The sequence below is a fragment of the Bos mutus genome, chromosome 16, assembly GCF_027580195.1.
Source record: "Bos mutus isolate GX-2022 chromosome 16, NWIPB_WYAK_1.1, whole genome shotgun sequence".
Classification (NCBI taxonomy): domain Eukaryota; kingdom Metazoa; phylum Chordata; class Mammalia; order Artiodactyla; family Bovidae; genus Bos; species Bos mutus.
Window position 1 is genome coordinate 34947627 of NC_091632.1, and position 19242 is coordinate 34966868.

Here is a 19242-nt window from a genome sequence, read left to right on the forward strand (position 1 = left end):
CTCCCTACTCAGTCAGAAGGGGTCCTTGAAATACACACAGGCTGCCCCACACCCCACACAGAGAACTCCAACCTCTGTGAGGGGCCAAGTCTCCGCAGAGGTTAACTCCAGCCCCAGGCCCACTGCTCAACTGACCCCCAGGTGAGGGGCCCGACGCCACAGCTCAGCCTCCTCATGCAAACGCTGGCCCAGCAGCGCTCTGTGGGGCTGAGGTCAGCGCCAGGAAGATTCAACAGGGCGTCTGGGTGCCTAGCCAGGCAGCGGGGCTGTCAACCTCCAGGGCCCACCCTCAGGCTACCTCCAGTCCCAAGTCTGGACTGCTTCACCCCATCCTGGGGGCTGCAACTCCACTGCCCTTCAGGAAAGTGAAAGTTACTGTCATGTCCAACTCTTTGCAACCCCATGGACTATACAGTCCATAGAATTCTCCAGGCCAGAATACTGGAGTGGGTAGCCTTTGCCTTCTCCATGGGATCTTCCCAACTCAGGGATCAAATCCAGGTCTCCTGCCCTGCAGGCAGATTCTTTACCAGCTGAGCCACAAGGAAAGCCGAAGAATACTGGAGTGGGTAGCCTATCCCTTCTCCAGCAGATCTTTCTGACCCAGGAATCGAACCAGGGTCTCCTGCATTACAGGCAGATTCTTTACCAACTGAGCTATCAGGGAAGCCTCAGCTCTTCAGGGGCTTTCTCCAAAACTCAGTCCTAGAGAGGAACATTCTCTGCCTCCCTGTCCCCCAGGTTCCAGTGTTCTTGCAGCAAGTCCAGTGGGCATGGCCAGGCCAGGGGAGTGAGGCCTCCCTCTGCCCTATGCCTTGTCCCTCTGTCACCCTCACCAGCCTGCGTGCTCCCCTGGGTGGCGGGGAGCACAGCCATTCACAGGCAGGGTTTGAGGGGTGCACACGTATGTGTGCACTGTGTCCACCCCTGTGTGTCCAGCCTCACATCCTCCCCCAGGACTTGAACCTGCCTGGCTCCTTCCTTGGCCCATGGTGTGGACACAAATGCTCAGGCTGGAAGAGCCTGGCCATGCCCCAGAAGCACCAGCAGAGCGACAGCCGTGGAGCAGAGCTGTATGCAGTGCCTGCCCTGGGTCCAAAAGGCAGCCACTCCAGCCCTGGAGCCTCTCCTCTGGCTGTGTTCATGCCAAAGCACTGCTCCGAGAGGCTGTGGAGGAACCAACTGTAGGCCGGAACCACATCACACAGGCAGGCCCCTCACTCTGTGCCCCTCTCAGAGGGTGCCCAGGGCTAAAACAGGAGCCAACATAGAGGAGCTGGGAGAGGGTGGAGGCCCCACAGGGAAGAAGCAAGAGGCAGCCTCCTGTGGTCTGGGAGGAGCTAAAGAGTAAAAATAAAACCCCCAAACCACCTCCTGAGGTCATGGCTGGGGCCCAGGGCACCCAAACCACAGTGGGGACAAGGTCTGCACGTGAGCCAGGCGGGGCGGCGGCTGCCAAGTCCAGGCCCAACAGGGCAAGGGAGGGGATGGACTAAGGAGACCAGCAGGGCTGGGCCAGCTCAGGAGAAAACCCGAAAGGATCAGTGACATCAGGAGCAGGGGCCTGGACAGCAGTCCCACTCACACATCCAGGCTACCTGCTCTAGGTCAGGGGCTGCTCTGTGCGTTGTAGGGCATTTCACAGCATCCCCAGCCTCGTCCACTGTGATCCCACCATGACAACCAAAACTGTCTCCAAACGCGGCCAAATGTCCACTTAAGAACCACTGCTCTGGAGGAATGGTGAGGTTGTGCAGTCTGGAGCCCCCGGGCAGCCTGCCTTCTAGGGGTGCCCCAGCTGGCACCCCCCCAGCGTGGAGGAGGCGGGGGTCCTGCGGCACTCTGCCAGGTGGCTGCCTCCTGGCATCTGGGTCTGTGCCTCTTTGCACAGGCAGCCAGTTGCACCTCCGGCACTCACTGCCCCAGCTGAGCTTCTGACGGACAGAGGCCTTGTCTCCAGGCTCAGCATCTATTTCTCCCCCGCCAGTCAGGGAAGGGTGGGGTGAGCAGCGGGCAGCTCTGCAGCAGGGCTGGAAGGAAACACCGGGAGCAGCTGCTCAGCAGCCATGGGTATCAGCCAAGGGCGGCACTGGCAAATGGAGGCCCTGCTGAGCAGACTGGTGGAGCTGGGGCCAGACTGACTACCAGAAGAGCCTGGTCCACTCCACCCCAGGGAGGCCCCACTGCTGAAGCCCTGGACCTGGGAGCCCTGCCCCACCGGCAGCTGAGGAAACTGAGAGGGAAGGATGCTAGTGTCCTGGTGCTCAGCAAAAACCCCTAGGGCTGGCAGGAGCCCAACCAGTGCCCCCTAGTGGTTACTGGTGGAAGCAGTCCTGCGCTCCCAAAGGCCTCAGGTCCCCTCAAAGTCAGGGCCAGCTTCACCTTCCTGACATCCAACATGTGCATTTGCTCCATAAGCCCATCCCACTGACAGGCAGGGACCCAGATGGGCCCCTTGGCTAGAAGCCTGCTCACCTGGCTGGCGGGCACACACAGGACAGGGCCCACCAGGCTCACTGAAGCATTGGAGTCATCAGTGCCCTTCCAGGGGAACTTCTAGGAAGCTTGTGTCCAAGCACAACCCCTCCCTCCAGATCTGCAGGGAACCCAACCCAGGCCCCAGACACATCTCCATAGCCCTAGTGCGAAGCAGGACAGGGGCATTTCCAGGGCTCAGGAGAGGTGCACCTTCCCCTCCTTGCACATGGCAGTCAGGAGCAAGGCAGACACCTCACCTATGCTCACCTGAGCTCAGACTCTGACCAGGCTCCATGCCTGCAACCCAATCCCCCAAGCCTGGATATGAGAGGCCCAGGCTCCCCGCCTAATCCCCTACTATTAGACAAAACATGTTCCTCTCCACGCAAACAGAATCTGGAATCCCTGGGGGCAACTGGTTCATGATAAGGCTCCAGGCTTCCCCAGCTCCATAAAGGGCCCCCTTTCAGCCAGTCCAACCCTGAACCTGCCAGAGCAGGCCATCCCTTCCTGATGAGCCCCCCAAAGTGGCAGAGGCCAAGGAGCTCACAGCACGCTAGGGGTCCCCTGCTGTAGCTGAGCAGGACCTGCCCACCATCCCTGAGGACAGGCGCCTTTGCTGCCTCCCACCCGTCTGCCCAGTGAGGGCCTCCCTGACCCCTCAACTGTGCAAGTCCACTCTTTTTTTTTTTTTTTCAATCATCAGGTCCTATAGCAACACACGAGCCACAGCTGGTTGATCCCAAAACCGAAGAAATGGAGTGCTGACTATAAGCTCTGCTCAGGTTTTCGACTGCAAAAAGGGTCAACGGTATACTCACTCTCTAACCCCCAGATGGTCCCCGTGCCATGCTCCCTGATTGTGTGCTCACCAGGGGCAGGGCTGTGACTCTTCACAGATGTCCCACAGCACTGGCTTTCCCTCCTGCAGCCAGGGCACCAGGACAGGGCCCGCTGGGGGAAGGGGCTCTCAATCTGCCCCAGTGGCCTTGGGCTCCTGTAATACCAGAAGCTGGTACCAGCCTTCATCCCAGAACAGCTCACACCAAGCAGAAGAAGGTCCCGGCCAGTAGGGACAGCCGAGTCCCCAGAGCATTTATTATCGTTGGGCATCAGCAGTCACGGGGGAGGAGGACAGAGACAGAAGACTCATTTGCCCTTCAGGTAGATCTTGGGGGTCTGCCAGCCTGGGGGGGCTTCCTTCAGGCCTGCCTTCTGCCAGATGCGCCTCAGGTCTCTCTCGAACTTCATCTGCGAGGGCAGAGGGAGTGACCACCAACAGGTCTGTGGCATAACCACGCACTCCAGCCACCCCACATAGTTACAGCCAAGGGCCATGCTCACCTGCTTCCGTTTCAGACGTGCTTCCCTGACTTTCCGCCGCAGGAACCGGGTCCTCTTGACCAGCTTGCGGTACTTGTGATGATTCATCTTCCGCCGGCGAATCTTGAGCACATTTCTACACTGCATCTGGGGCGCATCAAAGACATCCTTACCACCCTGCTCGACCCCTTCGCCCACCTGACTGGGCGGACACTCATAGAGTTGGGCTGGAGACACAGTCCCTGGGGCCCCAGTGTCCAGTCTGGGTAGGAGGTAGCGAATGGTCAGCCAGCTCTCCAGGGGGCTGATGGACATCTTCCTTGGGACCAGCATCTCCTCAAGTTCCATGTGGACCCGCCTGCCAGGGAGAGAGGCAACCCCACTTGGGCCTGTTGGCTTCGTGCTATAGCAAGGCCTGCAGGCATGCCTGCCCAGCACCCCTAAGACAGGCCAGGGTCCATTGCAGCCTGCAGGAGACAAGAGAGCACAGTTAATTACTGCTCGTGGGGCTACACAACCTACACAGCCATGGGGCCTGTGGAGCAGAACCCCCTGAAGCCCTGCTAACATTCTTAGGCCAAGACTCACCTTCTGTGACATCTGGATGACTACAGGGTTGTCTGTTCTCATCCATCAGAGGGCAGATAGAATGAAAACTACAAGCACAGAAAACTAACCAAACTGATCACATGGATCACAGACTTGTCTAATGCAGTGAAACTATGAGCCATGCCATGTAGGGCCACCCAAGATGGACGGGTCATGGTAGAGAGTTCTGACAAAACATGGTCACTGAAGGGAATGGCAAACTACTTCACTATTCTTGCCTTGAGAACCCCATGAACAGTATGAAAAGACAAAAAGATATGACACTGAAAAATGAACTCCCCAGGTCAGAAGATGCCTGATATGCTACTGGAGAAAAGCAGAGAAAAAGCTCCAGAAGGAATGAAGAAGCTAAGCCAAAGTGGAAACAACGCCCAGGTGTGGATATATCTGGTGATGAAAGTTAAAGTCCAATGCTATAAAGAACAATACTGCACAGGAACCTGGAATATTAGGTCCATGAATCAAAGTAAATTGGAAGTGGTCAAACAGGAGATGGCAAGAGTGAACATTGACATTTTAGGAATCAGTGAACTAAAATAGACCGGAATAGGAGAATTTAATTCAGATGACCATTATTTCTACCACTGTGGGCAAGAATCCCTTAAAAGAAACGGAGTAGCCCTCACAGTCAACAAAAGAGTCTGAAATGCAGTACTTGGATACAATCTCAAAAATGAAAAAATGATCTCTGTTTGTTTCCAAGGCAAACCATTCAGTATCATAGTAATCCAAGTCTATGCCCCAACCAGTAATGCCAAAGAAGCTGAAGTTGAATGGTTCTACGAAGACCCACACGATCTTCTAGAACTAACAACAAAAAAAGATGTCCTTTTCATCATAGGGGACTGGAATGCCAAAATAGGAAGTCAAGAGATACCTGAAGTAACAAGCAAGTGTGGCCTTGGAGCACAAAATAAAGCAGGGCAAAGGCTAATAGAGTTTTGCCAAGAGAACACACTGGTCATAGCAAACACCCTCATCCAACAACACAAGAGATGACTCTACACATGGACATCACCAGATGGTCTATACTGAAATCAGACTGATTATATTATTTGCAGCCGAAGATGGAGTAGTTCTATGCAGTCAGTAAAAACAAGACTGGGAAATGACTGTGGCTCAGATCACGAACTTCTTATTGTCAAATTTAGACTTAAATGGAAAAAAGTAGGGAAAACCACTAGACTATTCAGGTATGACCTAAATCAAATCCCTTATGATTATACAGTGGAAGTGACAAATAGACTCAAGGAATTAGAGTTGATAGAGTGTTTGAAGAACTATGGACAGAGGTTCATAACACTGTACAGAAGATGGTGATCAAGACCATCCCCAGGAAAAGAAATGCAAAAAAGCAAATGGTTGTCTGACGAGGCCTTGCAAATAGCTAAGAAGAGAAGTGAAAGGCAAAGGAGAAAAGGAAAGATATACCCATCTGATAATGCAGAGTTCCAAAGAATAGCGAGGAGATATAAGAAAACCTACCTCAGTGATCAATGCAAAGAAATAGAGGAAAGCAATAGAATGGGAAAGACTAGAGAACTCTTCAAGAAAATTAGAGATACCAAAGGAACATTTCATGCAAAGATAGGCACAGTAAAGGACAGAAATGGTATGGACCTAACAAAAGCAGAAGATATTAAGAAGAGGTGGCAAGAATACCCGGAAGAACTGTACAAAAGAGACCTTCAGGCAGTTTAGTTCAGTCACTCACTCGTGTTCGACTTTTTGCGACCCATGTCCATCACCAACTACCGGAGCCTGCTCAAACTCATATCCATCAAGTCGGTGATGCCATCCAACCATCTCATGCTCTGTCATCCCCTTCTCCTCTTGGCTTCAATCTTTCCCAGCATCGGGGTCTTTTCCAATGAGTCAGCTCTTCACATCAGGTGGTCAAAATGTTGTAGTTTCAGCTTCAGCATCAGTCCTTTCAATGAATATTCCGGACTGATTTCCTTTAGGATGAACTGGTTGGATCTCCTTGCTGTCCAAGGGACTCTGAAGAGTCTTCTCCAACACCACAGTTCAAAAGCATCAATTCTTCAGCATTCAGCTTTCTTTATAGTCCAACTCTCATATCCCTACATGACTACTGGAAAAACCATAGCTTTGACTAGATGGACCTTTGTCAGCAAAGTAATGCCTCTGTTTTTTAATATGTTGTCCAGGTTTGTCATAGCTTTTATTTCAAGGAGCAAGTGTCTTTTAATTTCATAGTTGCAGTCACCCTCTGCAGTGATTTTGGAGCCCAAGAAAATAAAGTCTGTCACTGTTTCCATTGTTTCCCCATCTATTTGCCATGAAGTGATGGAACCGGATGCCATGATCTTCATTTTTTGAATGCTGAGTTTTAAGTGAACTTTTTCACTCTCTTCTTTCACTTTCATCAAGAGGCTATTTAGTTCTTCTTCGCTTTCTGCCATAAAGGTGGTGTCATCTGCATATCTAAGATTACTGATATTTCTTACGGGAATCTTGATTCCAGCTTGTGCTTCATCCAGCCCAGCATTTTGCATGATGTACTCTGCACACCTTGACAGCGTATTAAAAAGCAGAGACATTACTTTGCCAACAAAGGTTTGTCTAGTCAAAACTATGGTTTTTCCAGTAGTAATGTATGGATGTGAGATATGGACCATAAAGAAGGCTGAGTGCCGAAGAACTGATGCTATTGAACTGTGGTGCTGGAGAAGACTCTTGAGAGTCCCTTGGACTGCAAGGAGATCAAACCAGTCAATCCTAAAGAAAATTCTGGAAGGACTGATGTTGAAGCTCCAATGTTTTGGCCACCTGATGCAAAAAGTCGACTCACTGGAAAAGATCTCGATGCTGGTAAAGACTGAAGGCAGAAGAGGATGACAGAGAAAAAGATGGTTGGATGGCCTACCGACATGAGTTTGAGCAAGCTCCGGGAGATGGTGAAGGACAGGGAAGCCTGGCGTGCTGCAGTCCATGGGGGTCACAAAGAGTCCGACAGGACTGAGTGACTGAACAGGGTTGTTTGTGTGGCCTGGCCCCGCCTCCAGGTGGTGAGGAAGAGCAGTGCAGGTCACCGAGCTGCTAACTCCACACTCCTAACCCAGATGTGTATCCCGACCATCTCCCCCCACAGGGCTTCTTACCTGCCCTGGGAACAGCCCTGAGCAGCTGGGAAGTCAGGCGCATCAGAAACATGGTCTGTGCTTGGCTGTGGCCCCAGGCGATCAGCGGAGCTGGAATACAGGTGTGCGCCAAGGTCACTCTGGGGGCTCTGGTCTCGTTCCGATTCCCGCACCCGGTCTCCCTCGCCACCCTCTCCCACCACGAGGATGCCACTTCGAGTACAGCTTCCTCCCTCAAAACCTCTGCCTCCGAGGGCCCCCAGCTGAGCGACTCTGGGCAGGTACTGGCCCTCCCTGAGCCTCAGCTTCACCCCGGGTCTCCCACCTCTCAGGCTGTGTCTACGATCGGGTCTCGGTCCCCGAGCCCCACCCAGCCGCGGCCTCCAGGGCTGTCCCTGGAGCCCGCTCGCCGCGTCCTCACACAGACCCTCCCCAGACGCCGCAAGGAGGTTCAACAAACCATACCTTCGCCTCGCTCAAGCGCTTCCGGTCCTTTCCTAAGGCCGCCCGGGCCCGAGCGCGGCCGCCCGCGTGCTTCTACGCCCAGCGCCCCCTAGCGCCCCAAGGCGCCCCACTCCCAATCAGCGCAGGCCCTGCCGGACCCAGAAAGCGACGGTTTCCGGCTGGAGGAACCGCCCCTCCTGCCCCCGTGCCCAGCCCCTCCCACAGCTCTCCGACTCCGCCTGTCCCTCGCGGAGGCTAGAAAACTACACTTACCACAATCCCAAGCGTGTTCCCTCTGCGCCTGCGTGGCTCGAACTCTGGTCGCTCCGCGACAGTCAAGGGTCAGTCGTCCCGGGAGGCCGGAAATGGCGTTTTCCCGGCGACGGAGATGTTGAGGGGGCGACGGAAGTGGCCCTAACTATTGCAGATGCTGGGGCGGGAGCCGGACTCGGAGCAACTCGTCTTGTGGGGCGTCGTCTTCACCCCCGAACCCGCCTCTTAGGGCGGGGAAGGTGGTTGACAGGTGCGAAGTGTTGGGCTAGAGCCGGGGCGCCGTCAGGAGTGACTTGGATATCTAGGACCCGCCACCCCTCCGCTTTGGCTTGCAGCCTCCGCTCTGCTAGTCTGGATAAGCGAAGGACGTCTCGCATGTACCGTGGGATGGATAATACGATGCTTTTTGCATGGGTGGAGTGTATATTCTTTCCTTAAAGCAAACAAGCTCCCATGTTGTGTCCATGAGAAGTTTGTCTGAAAACCAGAAGCAGCATGGGGTTGAGCTAAGACCCAGTGTTGTTCCTCAGGGTAAGGGGCTCAGAGGGCCCACTTAACCCGTGTAACACAGAAAGGCTCTGTTGTCCTGAGGTTGGCTAGGATGGACAGGATCCCCAGAATGGACCTGAAGGAACTCCTGCTGGGACAAGGACGTGGGGAGTCTCTTTGGTCCTCCTCTGAGGCTTGCCCTTGTAGGAGGGTGTTCCAGTGAGTCTTAGTATGAAATGGCCAGGCCTAGCCACCCCCAGGCCCCAACTTAGCTAAGCAGAGAATGGAGGATAGGCCAATGGGAGGGCAAAACTGCAGGATCTGGGCCCAGCTCTATAACTGAGTCTCCAGAGGATGTACCCTTCAACCTGAGGGGCAGCTTCTGGTTCCCAGGTTGAAAGGTCTCTAAACCCATCCAGGAGCCTATCTCTCAGCCTCCACAGGCTTTTATGGTTTGGTTCTAAGAGTGAGCCACCTGGACCCTGGATGCTGACCTTGCTGCTTTCATACCTTGGCTGTACTGACTTCAGGCACCTTTCTCCAGGCCACTGGCACCAGGAAGGGTGTGCCTTCCACCCATGAAGAAGTGCTGGTCTGGAGAGAGCCAACACAGGGCATAGACACGCCCCCAAGTGCCTCTGATCTGCACAGAGTGCACACAGCACTTGGAGACAGCCCTGACCCACCCTGCTCACTGGCACCACCGAGCTGTCCTCACCCACTCCCACAGAGGACCCCTCTAGGGTGATGCTCTTTGTCCTTTGCAAACCCTCCATTTACCATGCTGGTAGCAGACAGTTCAGAGCCTCACAAGCCCTCAGAGAGGAGCAGATGCTCAGAATTCAGTACAAAACCCAACACAGTAATGAGATCAGAGAGGGGAGTGCAGACACATTGCTAGATCGGTGCTGCAGGCTGTGCAGGGGAGCAAACAATGAGAATGACAAACGACAAGCCCTTTAACTTTCCAAATGTCCTGAGTAGAGAGAATTGTTTATTTAATAACGTAAAATGCATATATAGGAAACTTCTCTAGAAGCTGGTGGCCTGCACTCAGCATCACACAGATAAAAATATACGACTTTCAACACAGATCTACCTTCACATTTTAAAAATCAGAATTCTCTACACGTTTTAAGCTGACAGTTCAAGTTCTCAGTTTTCATATATAGCTTTAACTCGTATTAAACACGTTTATTTACAACGTGGACAGAGTAAGGGGCTATTAAGGCCATTTTCTCATCATGAAACACTGCAAAATACATACATAGTATAACCTAATATAGGCAAAGGTTCGAAAAGTCATTTTCTTGGTTTGACGTAATTAAGTATGGGTTCGGGGGTGAACAGACAGCCTGTCGTAGCACCAAACCCCGCTGCTGGGACACGTGCCCCGCCTTTGCATCTAGCGGGGCTGCTGCTGAGGCGCTGGGCAAGAGCTGGGGGCTGGGCCTGGGCCAGACGAATGGGCACCTTGCCAGCCTCTCCATGCCATCTCCAAATTCATCACACTATCCAGAGTCAACAACTATATCCAGAAAGAGTCACGCCCCAGGGCCAGCAGCTGAGGTGTCCACATCAAGGGCCAAAGCACAGTCCTGCGGGGACCCCACCCCTCACCTTCGGTGCCTGCTGTGCCCAGGGTGGTCCCGCTCATAGCGATGGCCCGTTCGCTCATAAGACCGAGAACGCTCCCGTCGCTGTTCTCTATAGTAATGACTTTTTTTCTTGTATTTTCCAGAAGTATCTGCCCGCTCCCGTGAGCGGCTCCGAGAGCGGGAGGAGCTCCGGCTCCGGGACTTGTGTGGCTTCTGGGTAGAGTACTTGCAGTCCTTGGATCTTCGGTAGCTCCGCACCTTGGAGCCTTTGTAGGGGGCGCCCCGGTGGGCCTGACGTGGTGGGGAGTCACTCCGGCTCCGAGAGCGGCTCTGTGACTTGGACCCACCAGATGTGGAGCCACTGTCACTTTTCCTGTGAAGGAGACCACCAGGCAGGTGGGTAACCACCCATCCTGACCACTTGAGAGTCAGGAGCAACTGTCCCCAAGGAAAGGCCACACCGCTTCCCCAGGAAACATCCCGGTGCCTGCTGCAGCCCCGTGCACCCAAGCAGCACACACCTTCTCTTAGGGGACGCGGAACGTGACGGGGACCTTGAGTAGCTCTGCTCGTGACTCCCGCTCCGACTTCGACTCCCCTGCCCCTTCGGCAAGCTGAGAATAGGGCAGAGAATAGTTAAGACCTCAAGTCTCTCTAGCCGACCCCAGTACCATCTGGGCACGTGGCTACTCACCCGTTCACCGGACTGTCCGCCTTGGTTTTCTTCACACCCTCCACTTTCCTTTTGGTGTTCTTCACGGAGAGTGGGGAAGGCTTGTTTCCTTTGCCTTCTTTGGGGGATTCCACTAGAATCAATCACAAGAAGTTACAACTCAACAACTGCTCTGGTGAGAAACAGGAATGCCGAGCAAGGTGAGGCCACTCCCAAGGGACTGCTGCTGCCAACTCTGACTTCTGGCTCCCAGCCCACTTCAGGACTTCAAGATGCAGGAAGACCACCTGTCTCACTCGCCAGGCCTCCGGGACTGGGGACAGGCATCATGCTTAACTCTAGGATCTGACAACAGGATCTACTCCTCCAGATTTATGAGACTTTCATCAAGGCAAACTACTTGGGTGAGTTGGGTAATGAGAGCCATTTCAGGAGCCTGTCCATACCCCTTACTAATGAAAACACAAGAACAGACTTCATAGGCGTTCCGTTCTTACTTCAAAGATTGCCTCTTGTTTGCTGGGGACTCTGGAGCCCTCAGGAGTGCTCAGACTAGCTGCAGATGTGATCCAAGAGAACTCAGGGTGGGAGGGCCACCCCTGGGAGGAGACGCTTACCAGGTTTGGGGGCAGGCGAGAACCGCGATGCACTGTCCAGCACCTGGGTGCTGCCGGGCAGCAGGCCCTTGGCCTGTGCCTTTGCCTCATCGAGGGCGTGCCTGCGCTTCTCCACTTCACTCTCCAGGTGAGTCAGATCAACCTAGAAAAGCCAGAGTGCATGATTCAGACCAGATGCTTCCAGTCAAAAAACAGGTGCACACGTTACATGAAAAGACACAGAACCTTTTTCCGAGTATACAGCTGCAGGATTTTTAAGCAGATTTCTTGAATTTCTTCTTCAGTTGCTCCAAACAAAAGAAACCAATGGGGACGATTGGGTAAAGGGATCTGTAAACACAGAGGCCATTATCATTAACCATTCTTCATAGCCAACAAGATTCTCAGGGAAATAAAAACAAGCCTGATGGTCACCAACAAGTAGGCTTTTTACTGATGCCAGTAAACATAACTTGAAGCATAGCACACAGTTTACTGGGGTTGGTGACTCCCCAGGTGGCCCTGCACTGACCTCCAGCGTCCGGGCAGCAAGATAGATGCAGGCACAGGCAATGCTCTCAGGCTGGAACCTCACAAAAACATCTGTGCGAAGGCTGTCATTCATGTAGTTCCTGAAAACCAAACACAGCAAGAACTGAAACCCCTGGGCACGCACATGACACCCGTCTGCACTGTCGAGGTCAAGTCACTACTCCACTAACTAGTCTACGGCCAGGACTTAAGATCTAGACAGTCCTGTGATTCTCACAAGTTCATGGAGAAACGTCCCAGCTGCTTTTTCTGAATACAGGATAGGAAGATAGGGAAACTACTGAAATCTTTTAAAGCTGGCTGAATGTCAGAGAGTACATGTTGCTATGAAAGAGAACCAACTTTAACTTTACTTTTCCCTCTCAACCTTTGGCCTGCTCTCATGCAAAACGCAGTGCCTCAGAAAGACGTCTACTGTGGCAGCTCGACATATTTGATTAAGAACATTTAAATGCTCAAGATCCACAGTGCAGAGAAACATGCAAACTCAAATGAACGGGCTGAGCACAAAGCCTGCGAGGGCCTTTCTGAGACAAGTCGTCCTCTTGCGCTCCTTTTCCTGGAAGAGGTGCTCGCAGCGTGGCTTCTTCCACACGGGAGTCCACTTGACAAGGGGGAAAAACTCCCTTGGGTGCATGGGAACATCATGCAGAGGGCTCAGTGCCCAAAGGGAAATCCTCTTCTCAGGCTTATCAAAGAACCGTTTCCAAATTGTCCCATTTCAATAAGGAGTCTTAAAATGAACATTCATAAAATCAGATAAAAGCAACAAAATACTACAAGTTTCATCACAGTCAGTACATTTTTAACAGCTATCATATTAGAAGATATAAAAATACAAAACATTTGCATTTCTTAAAAGGTTAGAATTCTAATGCTGGCTACATTTTCAGCAATTTCATTTAGATACGTTTTTCTAAGATTTAAAAGACCAAAAGTCAAACCTCACATTAATTTTATCAATATTGCAAAAACACAAGAAAACAGAAAATATTGCAGAGATTCATTGCACAAGAGAACAGTTGAACAGGTCATACATTCATTGCTTCTAACATACCCCAATGATAGCAGGCTACACCCACAAGGGGCAGCCAAGTCATGCTGGGGCCTAACTGATGCACCCCCCACCCTGGTTATCTCTGCCCCAAATCCTGGAGAAGGTGACCTACGAACCCATGGAGAGCTTTCTCAGTGATAAATTCTACATCTGCCCACTAGGAGCACCTGGCTCTTAAGATCCCGCTCCAGGTACCCAGAAGGGACCAAAAAAACCTCGTGTGATGGAGCCAAGGCCGTATGTCCCGAGAGTTGCAAGTAAACAAACATTTAATAAATACAACCATCAGTAACTATTTTGGTTCTAATGAAAAAAACATTTAGTACTCAGTTGTAACATTATTAAACCATTAACTTTTATGTCCTTTAAAAAAAAGTCCTCAAAACATATATTTAAAGTTACTATTTTTAAAATAAGTTACAATATAAACAGTGTCCATGGAATGATTTAAAGATGCACACCTTTTACAAAAATGTGTCAACCCTTAGCTGCTGAAAAGAGCAACTTCAGGACTTCCAGAAATAAATACCACCACCCACACTACAGTCTCAACTCCCACCAGCCAGTTTTCACAGCATCCCCTAGTTTGCTTTTTTTTTAAGAGAAAGGTACTGCATCTTTATTGCACAGGTAGAGCAGTTTCAAATGGACAAAATTCAAGTCAAGACAGTTATCAACTCTAATCAATACAATTACCAAGCACGACAGGATTAACAAGAAGCACAACCGTCAGAGAACCACAGCAGCAGTGGGCCAGCACTAGACTATCGTGCGCATACCACCATCTAGAGCCAGCCTTCGGTGGAGAGCCTGCACGGGGTTGGCTGAGGACGGCCGCTGTCCCCGCACCGAAGCGCTTGGACAGGAGAGGAGAAGTCTTAGTCACTTACCCTCAGAGGCTACCCTTTGATTGAAAGAGTACAGAAAAGAAAAGTCAAAATAGGTTCTCCATTAGCACAGCACAGCACCAGACAATTCAGGCAGCAAAAACATGACCCTTACAGACCTAACTCTATGGGAAAGCACCCAGCACTGAACCGTTACTTCAGGCTTCACTTCTAGTATATTAGCATATTGTTAAAAATCAGTCCCCAAATTGTAGGAAGGCCTTACACCCCGTTCCTCCCATACGATTTGCTTAATTGAGGCAGTGAGAAGCAAGTTCACGTTAGATATAAAACCACTAAGTCCACACTGCCAGCTGTGGAAAAGATCCCAACATGCCTAGTCAACAGCCCCCAAAGGGAAGCCCGCTGACTGCTCTCCTGGGGGGTTGGAGGGGGAAGGGTCACCTTACCGTTCCACCAGTGCCTGATATTTTGGGAATCTGGTTGGATTTACATGGCAGGAACACTGGGCACTTGGACAATTCCAGCCCACAACCAAGTCATGGGACCGACTACCCACTGCCCAGGTGCCTCAAATCAACATACTCCTGCACTGCCCTGCCTGGTCTCATACAACAAGGAAGGTCAACTCACCATGAAGTCTGGACCAGGTGTTGGTTACGCTCACACTCTAACACCTGAAGGTACATAACGATTATCTGGAAGATACGGGTTAGGCAGTTATTACCGAGAACCTTGAGAACCCAGAATTCAGATATTGAGGGTGTCCATGCAGCAAACAAGAGCCTCGTGCTAGATCCCAGGGCTGGCTCCCGTCACACGCCCGGTGCACAGTTCAGCTGGAGGGGAGTTTTTGCTGACGTGCGTGCTCCCTGCTTTTGAGCCAGGCACCAGGGAAGCACGGGAGGACCTAGCTGCGCTGAGCTGCTCGCGGCTGGGGCTCAGGCTCATTCTCATCTTCGACACATTCTCCACGAGTGAGAGTAGCCTGCCTGGAACGTTTCTGTACCCCAGCCGCTAACTTATACAAGGCATGGCATGAGAATACTTTCAGCAAATGAAGAAAAAGGTCTTAAATCTATGGTGAGTAATTTACCAAGATTCTCAATTAATGCCAGAAAGTCACACAAGTGAGAAAGAAGCTATGAGGAAACCCCCAATAAAAAGGGGACATAGAGAGAGGAAAACAGCACTCTGCGTTTGAAGGGAACACGGAAGATATGTGTGCTATCATATGCTCAACTGATACACGCTGTAAAACTGTCTTCCTTCACTTCCAAATAAACAGTTCAGAATTCTTCCAATTCCCCCATAAAAGAAAATAAAGTTATTACTTAAGCAGCTTTAGAAAATCAGCTGTTGACAAAGAAACAGTAAACTGACAAATTTCATTCTTACAAGTTCTTATCACTATTTCTGAAAGCTCAAACTTAAGAGAGATAACTTCCACCTCTTAAAAATATACTATTAAAATTAACATAATACGAGAAGACTGATGACAAAACGGTTATCTTTCAGAGTACACGTATAAACTGGAAAACCAAATCAGGGACACATTTAATCCTTTGGGGTTCCCAATCTGGGTGGGAATGCAGCAGTCACTTTAGTGGGCTCACATGGCAACTGGGCCTCATACCCACCTTGTGAGGGTGCTTCACGTGGACGCAGAAACCCAGCTCCTTGAGAACTCGCCTTTCCGCCTTTATAATTTGATTCTTTAAGTTAACGTAATCTTGATCCAAGAGGAGAGGCACAGGTTTTCTACAAAGACAAAACACACAATCTGCATAAGAGTCAAACAAAACAGAGTCTATCAAATCCCACAGTGACAATCTACCATACACACAACACAGATGGAGTCAGGAAGTTCACTTCCTTTAACAAAACCACGAAGTCTTCCTCAAACCCCATGCTAACCTACTTATGCCTCAATAACCCTCTCCCTGTTTTCCTTACAGACAATAAACGTGGACTGAAGACTGGAGGGTCTCACCATCTCATCGCACAAAGACTGGACATCCTTTTTTGGGCTCAAGACATAAGCAGATGCACTGTGGATGAATGGAAATCGAAAGAACCCACAGAAGCACGATGCTTAAACAGCCAAAACTGTTTCACAAAGGACCTCCATTACCTGGAGCACTGGAAAGCCTGAGCCAAGGATGCTTCTAAATACCCTACAATACACAGGAAAGTACCCACAACAAAGACTCATCCAGCCCAAAATGAAAACAGTGCTGAGGTTTAGAACCAGCTCCAGAGCATCCAGGCTGACCAAACAGCCTCTTGGGCAACCAGGAAACCGATGTCAGCTGGACAATAGCCACAGTCCCCTTCCTGCCGACAGTGGTTCCTTCACTGATTAACAGTATCTGAAGGGTACCTCCCAGCTGCCAGGCCTCCTTCTGGGCACAAGTGTAAAACCCCACACCCTAAATTTTGTCCCAGAAACTAGTGTAACAATAACTGAGAAAACACGGAGGCGGATGTCTATGACAGCGCTGATGGACTCACTTTTTCTCTCGCAGTTGTCGAAGGCGATGAAACACGTTGATGACGTCCCGTATTCGCCTTGGAGCCTCTTCTATCTTGGAGGCCAGGTGAACACAGGCCATTGACACGTGCTGAAATGTAAGCGACGGGACAGAGGTTCGTTCCAAGGACCAGTCTCCAACAGCTGAAGAAAGGCGGTTAAGAGCAGAGGAGATACACCCGGAGAAAAAGGCCACTTGGGAGAGACCCCTCTATAGCAGGGAGCTTCCCAACAAACACACCCCGCCCCAAATACAGCGAGCACTACAATTGCCAAGACCAGTACTCCTTCCTCTGAGCGATCGGCAACACCACAAACCCAGGTTTCCTGTCAACACGTTTCTGTGGGGAAGAAAGACGGGAAATCTCACCTCCATGGAATGCTTCACAAAGGACTTAGTGTAGAAAAACCGCTGGAACAACACCTGCCCGGTAGCCATGGCCACCTGCACAAGAGAAGGATTCCATCCTTTTCAGTTGCCCACTTCAAGGGTCTCAAATAAAACCACTGGGTTTCGCGAAACTCCTGATAAAGAACCAGAACCTAAAACGTTTTCTGCATCCACAAAGGTTCTTCGCATCCCGCTACCTCGCCTCCTTTATCACCTCTGGTGGGCTGCAGCAGGGGCGCTGCAGGGGCGCTCCGGCCTTGGGTAGGCGCTGGGTCCAGGTCCCGGGCGGGGACACGGAACGGGGTGGGGGCTGAGTTCTCGGTGGGAATAAGGAGAGTGATCCGAGCAGGGTACCAGACGTCAGTAAGGAGTGGGGTTGGGATCCGGGTAGGGGGTCATTGCTGGGCCCGGATTCCGGGCAGACACAAGAAGCAAGCTCCGGGTCCGATTCCGGCCCCTCCGCCAACAAAGGGCCTGGGAACCTTCCCGCAGCGGGCGCGGCGGTTACCTCGGCCCGAGGCTCGCGGCAGCTCCCTCACCTGCGGCAGGCGGAGCAGGATGCCGGCCGCCTGGATGAGCTCGCAGCCCACCACGCGGAGGTCGGTTTCCGTGTCGGTGTCGAGGCCACTCGACATGGACGGCGTGAAGCGGAGCTTGTCGTCGGGCAGAAGGCAGTTCTCCAAAGTGATGAGCACCCCGGAGTACAGCCGGTCCCCGATCAACACCCCCTGTGACGCGGGGGCTGTGCCTCCGGAGCCCGGCGTGCCAGCCGGTACCGCGGAGGCCGTCGACCCTGGAGCCCCGGCCCCGGCCGCAGCCGCCATTTTGTGCCGCCGACTCTCTCTGGCTCCTTCCCGGCAGGGCGGCTCCTCCCGACGCTCTACGACCGCGACCGCCCCGCCCCGCCGCGTGCCATTGGTTCGACTGGCGCGCGGCTCGGGGTTCCCTTGTCCCGATTGGCTCTGATGCCTGTCCGTCAGCGGCGATACCGACGACGCAAGTCAGCGCGGGTAGGGGAAGGGGCTCGTTACCCAGTAGGCCCTGCGGCGCCCTGGCGAGACCGTCGTCTCGATCCCGACCCGGAAGTAGTCGCAGGGGCCGGCTCCCGGCGACTTTCCAGGTCTAACCGTTCGGGCGTGTCTTAGGATCCGCGCAGAGACCCGGGAGCTCGCGAAGTTCCCACCGCAGCCCCAGGCTTCCTAGGGGTCAAGCGGGTGCCGAGGGAGGCTGAAGGGGCCCGAGGGCAGCCCCTGATAAGCGGAGCCAGGCGAGACGCCCCTTGCCGCGAAGGCCCGCGGGGCGGGGGTGGGAGGCAGCTCTCCTTGCGTCTTTCGGGCGGGTGGTCCGGGCTTGAGTGGAGCTGTCAGACGTCTCCGAGGCCTCCGACCCTAAAGGATGGGCGCATGCGTGATAAGTTTTCCCAGCCCGCGCCCAGCAGCCACGGGATGCTGTTTCCCTGGTTAATTTGTGGCCGTCGGCACGGTGTTTACTGAGTAGAGGTTTTGGAGTACAGGTATTAACGCCAGACTCCCAAAGATCTCGCCTTCAGAATTGAGTCTAGAGAGAAGAGAGATGGTAGCTGGAAACGTTTAATTCGATGTTCCTACAAAGCACAGCAACTGCAAAGAGGCATGAAGCATGAGTTCCCCCGAGGCTGGCAGAAGAGCCAGGCTGCGATGCGGGGGTGGGAGGGCGCGGGCAGCACGGGAAGGGCTTGGACTTTTGTCTTACCAACAGCGGGGAGCCGTCCGGGGGTTTGACCCTCCATTTCTCATTGGTTGCACCAGGCGCTCTAGGATTAGTGACTGCCAGCTTCTGGTGGGCGGTGGTGGTGGTGGTGCGGGTATGTGTGCCAGAACAGCCCACAGTTGTCTGCCTTCCTTTATCAAGATGAACAAAGGCAGCTCCTCCATAACAGTGCCTGTTACACAGAACATCGTCCCCACGCCAGAGAGCTCCCTGTATCCTCCACCCTGTTGTCTTTCAACAAGAGCTGTTCACTGACGAGGTATGGAGTCAGGCACCGCATACTGTGTGGCAGAACAGGACTCAGCTCTCTGCCTTACAGTGCTTAGTCTAGTGGCCATCACTGAATATAACTAGGGCTAGAGGAGGCTTCCTGTTAGGAAGCCAGTGCAGTAATTGCAGCCGTAAGAGATACTTGCCCACATGAGGATGGAGGGAAGTGGGCAGACTGTAAAGGTTGCTAGGCAATGGGTGGCCAGGATTTGATTGGCCCCTTATTGAGTTGGAGGTGGGTGTGTCTGAGGAAGG

At 52.4% G+C, this 19242-nt stretch overlaps 2 protein-coding genes across 5 annotated transcripts; both read right to left on the reverse strand.

Moving 5' to 3' along the window:
• Positions 1 to 3538: 3538 nt before the first annotated feature.
• On the reverse strand, positions 3539 to 8110 carry AURKAIP1 (aurora kinase A interacting protein 1). Of its 2 annotated transcripts, none has more exons than XM_005888859.3 (4): positions 7980 to 8110; positions 7536 to 7625; positions 3823 to 4268; positions 3539 to 3729 (listed from the first exon to the last, which is right to left on the reverse strand). In XM_005888859.3, exons 2-4 carry the CDS (start codon positions 7585 to 7587, stop codon positions 3628 to 3630), a joined length of 600 nt encoding a protein of 199 aa, XP_005888921.1. In that variant the 5' UTR covers positions 7588 to 7625; positions 7980 to 8110; the 3' UTR covers positions 3539 to 3627. The 2 variants fall into 2 exon arrangements, with proteins under 2 accessions (XP_005888921.1, XP_070241141.1); XM_070385040.1 differs by lacking the exon at positions 7980 to 8110 and adding an exon at positions 7840 to 7969.
• A 1574-nt stretch (positions 8111 to 9684) lies between these two features.
• CCNL2 (cyclin L2) lies at positions 9685 to 17836 on the reverse strand. Of its 3 annotated transcripts, none has more exons than XM_070385041.1 (11): positions 17508 to 17830; positions 16948 to 17022; positions 16559 to 16668; positions 15685 to 15805; positions 14678 to 14742; positions 12120 to 12219; positions 11834 to 11938; positions 11609 to 11750; positions 11013 to 11124; positions 10840 to 10932; positions 9685 to 10691 (listed from the first exon to the last, which is right to left on the reverse strand). In XM_070385041.1, the coding sequence occupies exons 1-11, from the start codon at positions 17790 to 17792 to the stop codon at positions 10337 to 10339; spliced, it is 1563 nt and encodes a 520-aa protein (XP_070241142.1). In that variant the 5' UTR covers positions 17793 to 17830; the 3' UTR covers positions 9685 to 10336. The 3 variants fall into 3 exon arrangements, with proteins under 3 accessions (XP_070241142.1, XP_014338247.1, XP_070241143.1); XM_014482761.2 differs by having other exon boundaries at positions 17477 to 17601; XM_070385042.1 differs by lacking the exons at positions 9685 to 10691; positions 10840 to 10932; positions 11013 to 11124; positions 11609 to 11750; positions 11834 to 11938 and having other exon boundaries at positions 12208 to 14100; positions 17508 to 17836.
• Positions 17837 to 19242: the final 1406 nt, after the last annotated feature.

Excerpts from the sequence above, each read along its gene's own strand:
- CCNL2 (XM_070385041.1), bottom strand. The coding sequence starts at position 17,792 with ATGGCGGCTGCGGCCGGGGCCGGGGCTCCAGGGTCGACGGCCTCCGCG. Across the intron at positions 11,939-12,119 it reads TTGCTGCCCGGACGCTGGAG|ATCCCTTTACCCAATCGTCC; the intron begins GTCAGTGCAGGG and ends CTGTGTTTACAG. Across the intron at positions 10,692-10,839 it reads TCCGCGTCCCCTAAGAGAAG|GAAAAGTGACAGTGGCTCCA; the intron begins GTGTGTGCTGCT and ends TCTCCTTCACAG.
- AURKAIP1 (XM_005888859.3), bottom strand. The coding sequence starts at position 7,587 with ATGTTTCTGATGCGCCTGACTTCCCAGCTGCTCAGGGCTGTTCCCAGG. Across the intron at positions 4,269-7,535 it reads CAGGGCTGTTCCCAGGGCAG|GCTGCAATGGACCCTGGCCT; the intron begins GTAAGAAGCCCT and ends TGTCTCCTGCAG. Across the intron at positions 3,730-3,822 it reads CACGTCTGAAACGGAAGCAG|ATGAAGTTCGAGAGAGACCT; the intron begins GTGAGCATGGCC and ends CTGCCCTCGCAG.